At 38.5% G+C, this 5,906-nt stretch overlaps 1 protein-coding gene across 1 annotated transcript; it reads right to left on the reverse strand.

The window, feature by feature from the left end:
- Positions 1–754: 754 nt before the first annotated feature.
- On the reverse strand, positions 755–2,604 carry LOC117112378 (BTB/POZ domain-containing protein KCTD6-like). The gene has a single exon (XM_033255452.1). It carries the CDS (start codon positions 2,516–2,518, stop codon positions 1,817–1,819), a length of 702 nt encoding a protein of 233 aa, XP_033111343.1. The 5' UTR covers positions 2,519–2,604; the 3' UTR covers positions 755–1,816.
- Positions 2,605–5,906: the final 3,302 nt, after the last annotated feature.

The raw sequence follows: 5,906 nt of genomic DNA on the forward strand, positions 1-5,906 counted from the left end.
GTTATAGTATAAAATAGTCCATTTTTTAAATGTTAGAACGGTACCGTACTTTATATAATATAACCAGTGAAAAAACTGTATAGAGGCCATACGACAAGCGCACCTGGCCAGAGGGAGTGGAGTGGGGTCGAGATTTTAGAAATGCTTGAGACCATTACACGGCTACATGGAATTATCAAAAAATTGGATTGTTTTGGAGTAGGCCTATACATACATACCGTGTTCCCCTCTTGCTAGACTTTATTTTCTTCTCTTTATTTTCTGGGGAGGGGGTGTATCCTCCGTGTTTCCTTGATCCGCCCGTGGGAAATAAATTCTGTGTTGGGATTTAGATGGTTCACCCCAAATATCAACAAAGATGACTTCTATTCTCAATTTCATTTGTTTGTATTCTGTGTATCCGTTTTTGTGTTGTTGTTGTTATTGTTGTGGAGTTGATATCAAATAAATCAAATCAAATAAAAAATGACTGATTTAATGATTGTTTAGGCCTATATTGGAAAAGCTTCATTGGAACAGATCAATAAATTCATGATTAGGCCCTAAGCATCCGACCTACAGTATGCACGTTAAGGAAATTCATTTAGTAGGCGAAGGTGAAGTGGGAGGGCTCGATGATCAGTTGAGGGTTTTCTAATTCGCAAAAAAAGTGATTTAGGTGATTTTTAACTACTACTACCGTGATTTGAAACCAGTGTCAGTATAATCTTATCTTATGTATAAAAAATGTTGTGTTTAAAATGAAACCAGTGAAATATATAATTTTTTAAGCAGCAGCGGTGCCAGCGTCTGAAATTTGGGTTGGGGCGGCAAGTAAGGGGTTAGGTAAAATTTTAGGGGGAGGGGCGCAATATTCTGGGTGGCCCAAAGTGGGTGTGGTCGGGCGTCGATGAAAATGTCTTGAAAAGTGGTCCAGAGGGCGAAGCCCTTGAACAATATGACAATTTAGGGGTTTCAGCTTATTTAATCGATTTTATAGATAGATAGTCTACTAATATGTAGAAAATACATAGGCCTATCATTTTTTCCTCCCCGATGAATTGTGTTTTTCTTCTTTTTTGTGGGACTGGGGGAGGGCAGCAAGAAAATGATCTGCGGGGAAATTCCCCTCTCCCCCCAACCCCACTAGCGCCGCCACTGATTTTAAGAGAAATACTCTGGTTTGTTGTTAATTTAAGTAAAAAATAAATGGAACACACAAAATAATTTCGAATATTTATTTCTTGCATTGAATATATTACACCTATTGCAGAACCCACCGACAAATCGTTGTCCCCTGGTTTTGCTACTCCACCTGTGAAATTCACGCTCCAGTATACGAACGAAAAACCAAAAATGAAGGTTTTCCAAGCTGATCTGATACGAGAAGGATCACTCACAAATCACCGAGGTTTCAATTAGTGGTGTACTGCTACAAAATATAACGTGACAAATATGATTTTCAATTTTCTGGTCTGTCCACAGATCCTTAAGAAAATCCCAATTCTAAAATATTTTCTAGAGAAAAGCTATTTTTGCCTTTTACTGTCAATTCGATTACACTCAATAAGTTTGATTAAATATATATGTTTTAACAACATCAACATACTAAACTAAACTAAAATAATATTGTACCAAAATCTTTGTCATAATCATAATCCAACCAATCAATTAATTGTTTATTAAATGCACTACTTAGCCGGTAATAGGCCTACATTCTTATTTGACACTGCATTTTCGCAATGATCAATATGGGCGCACACCATACTTAACATTTAATAAGGATAGAAAAACTATAGCCAGCAAAAATATCACTTAAAAACAGAATATTAAATATTCAGTCGTCGGCAACCTCTTTTCGTGAAAATGTCCACTTGTGTGTATGTGCGAGTGAGGACGTAGATATTAACGTAAAGCCAAACTTGGTTATGCCTCGAAACAACCTCACTCGACTTAGATGTGGGTCTGAATGCTGAGGCATAGGAGTATTATTTCGAGGTGTATCACATGGTATTAATGTATATCCAGTGCATTCTGCCCTGCCAATCACATCCTGAGACGGCGACTGAGTTGTATATTCTTCAAGTGTGGCTACACATATAAAATAATCATTATCAGTTAAGATTTGATGGATTATGTTTGGTTTGCCAAAAATCCGCCATTGGTATTTACCACTTCCTCTTTGAAATTCTACCTCCACAAATTCGTAGGTAGGCCCACCAGGCCGTCGAATACGTTTTACGTCGATAAGTTGAATGAGTTCTTGTATTTGGTAGTAGTCTGCCTCAGCCGATAGAATATCCCACTCTTGAAAACCATCAGGAAGAATAAGCTTTGATCGACGGAGGAAATTCAGAATGTGTCGGAATGTTGGACCGTCTCCGTCAATGATGTAGCGGTGGCAATCATCAACGGCAGGCCATTGCAAACGGCCGCTGAACATTGACCCTAGCATTGAATCCGGATAACGCGTTAACGTTGAGCGACTTGTTGTATAGATGCATCCCCCGACATTCAGGTTTAATATTTCGTCAGCCATATCAGAGAAATAATTATTTATACTGTAGTTCGTAGAGAAAACAGGATATTAGGCCTTAGCTAGGTACTACAGTACCTGTACTTCCTCTTCTATTTATAGCTTACTACACTAAATGGCCTAGACAAAGAATGGGCTGCCTTATAATACAGCGGCGGGTTAACCAGTGATGCGAATCACATTACTGTATACACTAGGGCTGACGGGAAATTCATGCTAGATTTATACCAAAAAAAAAGCCAAGGGGTCGTGAAACGTAGGGGCAGTATTATGGGTAGTCTCTTTTTCCTCGGTCTGTCGCCATACTCGGCTAGCAAAGGCGCGCGCAACGGATCAATCTGTCATTCCAAAGAGGAAAACAAATAAAAACAAAGTTTTACGTAACATCGCAGCAGGAGCTACAGGAATAACTTATACTTAGTTGAGAAACACTGTAATTACTACGAAAGACCCCAGGAGCATAGCGTGGTTCTCATCAAGGGGATGCGAAAATTGTAAATGCAGAACGGCAACTAACCAATGGCGTAACAAAGGGAAGGCCCCGAGCCAGGCGCTGGGGGCGAGGGGAAGCGAAGGGCTCCGTGGGGGCGTGGGGAAAAAATCCCCCAGCCGCTCCAATGTTTGTGTGTTTTGTGATGTATTTTAATATATATTCTGGCAAAATTGAGTTCTTAATTTTGTATCGTGATTTGACAAAATAATCTTAATATATTGTAATTAAGATAATACTTTGTCCGTCTGTAACTTAATTTCTTGTTACATATTGTTTCATTTTTTTTATTATACTATATCAAACAAATTATTAAATAAAGTTTAAAACGTTCAATCAAAAGAACAAAAATTCTAATTATCATGAGAACCTGTCAAGTCTTACGCATTTCACAGGAGTCTAAGCATTAAATTTGACCTCGCGCCCTCACGCGAGGCATATACCCATTATTCTCACGCATTCCATAATTTCTTCAAATAATTTCTTTAAAATTAATTTCTTCAAAATTTAAAATTCAAATATTTCAGAATTTCTTCAAAATTATATTTTTTAATGTGATATTTTCTCAAAACAAGCATACAACATGTACAAACACGACTGTCGGCGCTGCGATACTGTAACGATCGTCAACGTGTTCGACGCCGCCTCAGCACTGAACAAACTAAATGGGATATCAAAACTGACACTTTGCATCATAATTTAAAAAAATGCCCAATCTCAAGTAAACCCAGAAGAAATATCAAGCAAGCCAATTTGAGACCCTTGACAGGTCTGCATTACTGTTGCATGTGTTATTGGTATTAGTGAAAAGATTACACAGTAATTAACAAAATAAAAATTTAATGTATCTTTTAAATGATCTAAAACCCATTAATTCACATAGGCTTTGCTTCGACTATAATTTTACCCAGTACTGTTATGCTGTTTAAGGATTTTTTGTATTGCTCGGACAGAGTTTGAGGCAAATGTCAATGAAATTTAATGATTCCAACCATCTACCACTTAATATTTCCCCAAAGTTTTTGAATATTCAAAAATATATATCTCATTAAGCGCTTTTTATCTCATTAACCAAGTTTTTAATCTTATTATTTTTCGTATTCATTGCACATTTTTCTCTGTAGCAGAGTACGCTTAATGTCGCAATTCACTGGCGCAAAGTTTTATGCAGACCCTAAGCGCGAAGCATGCGAGTAAAGAATTTCGTAGTTAAGAACTGCCCCACCTGCGTGTAATGAAAAAAAATTTTGGGCGAATTCGTCAGAGTGCCGCGGTATTCACCGTACGGTACGCAGACCAACTTCGGCTCGCCAAAAAATCGATCCGGCCCGCTACTTGCTCAAAAATAAATTATTTTCTTGGTCAATTTTCAGTTAGGCCTATTGTTGCAAAAGGATTTGCTAAAGAAGTGGGAATAAATTCACATGAGTAAAATGCGTTACTTAATCTCAATTTAGGCATGACACAGCATGCAAAACGTTAGAATTAATGGCATAATGACGCAATCGTTTTTTAAGTGAATAGGAATGTCACCTAGTCTGACGGTGTTAACAAGTGTCATAGATTTTTCTGAGTTGTTAACTATGTGGCGTTGACTATTAATTGACATGGGGAGAAGGCGACTGATGGGAAATAAATAATTATATGAACAGGCTTGGGGTACATGAACCCATCGGGAAATTCTGGACTCATATGCTTAAAAAAAGTCTAAGAAGGCCCTTTCCAGGCATATGATATGTTATTTTAAAAGCTTGCTCACCTCAGCCCAAAACTTGGTGGGGCAGGTCTGGACCTTTCGGTAGTCGGGATATTCCCTAATTGTAGAGTAGAACTAGGGGTGCAAGTTTGTTTAGAGTCCACCCCTTCTCTATTTGATATTCCACTGCATAACACCCTCATTAAAAGGAAAACAAGGCCTATCACGGTTGATGTTAAAGTATCAGAGTCTTTAGCCAGACTCATGCTATGCTGTAATAGGCATAGGCCTATACTTGCAGGCCTATAAAAGGGAATGGGTGAGGCTGTCATTGAAAAAAAAATATGGTCCCAACAAATTGGAACTGGCCACCACAATAAAAAGGTTGAATACCAGGGCTTAGTGGAATCATCGAGGTATTAAACAGAAGGAGATACAGCTAGGCTTTGCCTTTGATGTATCAGGGTAACCGCTGTTTAATATTAATTAGCTAAAAACATCAATGGCTCAAGTGTTATCTCGATGTCAACCTAGTTTGGTCTGCTGCGCATCCCCCAGCATGGGTTGTTATGCCGCGATATGGCGATGCTTGACGAGTTAGCGCTGTCGAGTGAATTTGATTTTGAAGATTTTGACGTAGAATTAGAAGGATTAGACGTTTTACAGGAGAATGAAGATGAGGATAAAAACAGAAGAAAATACTGTATATGTGAAAATCCAACCACTGACGACATGATAAAATGTAAAGGAGATGTTTAATACATGGTGGAATGAAACTCCAAAGAAACGATGCGTCAAGGCGGCAGTACGTGTACGAGCACCAAATGCACCACATTCTTGTACGACTAGCATATCATAGGTTTACACCAGCATAACATTTTTCGCCCTTTTTTCTTGGAGGGGGGGGGGGGGGGGGCCGTACCCCTCGATACCATTTTGGCGGCAACGTCAGTCCACATAAGACACATCCGCCTTTTTCGAGGGATTTTAACTTCGTTCAGTTCAGAGACGATGGACCCCAGGGCTATTAGGGACCCATTCATAAATAGGCCGGTAATAATAAAAACAACTCCATATTTTTGAAGAAAAAAAATGGCCAGTGGACCCCTCAATAAGTTTGTCTAAAAGTAATAATTGATTATTGTGTTTATTTCAAATTATATAAAAAAAAAAAGAGGGGGAGGAGGCGGGGAAAAGAAAATGTT

This window comes from Anneissia japonica, unplaced genomic scaffold (genome assembly GCF_011630105.1).
Source record: "Anneissia japonica isolate Jap-2015-1 unplaced genomic scaffold, ASM1163010v1 scaffold288212_len41835_cov130, whole genome shotgun sequence".
NCBI lineage: Eukaryota > Metazoa > Echinodermata > Crinoidea > Comatulida > Comatulidae > Anneissia > Anneissia japonica.

What these genes read in the sequence shown, in the direction of transcription:
- LOC117112378 (XM_033255452.1), bottom strand. Translation starts at nt 2,518, where the DNA reads ATGGCTGACGAAATATTAAACCTGAATGTCGGGGGATGCATCTATACA.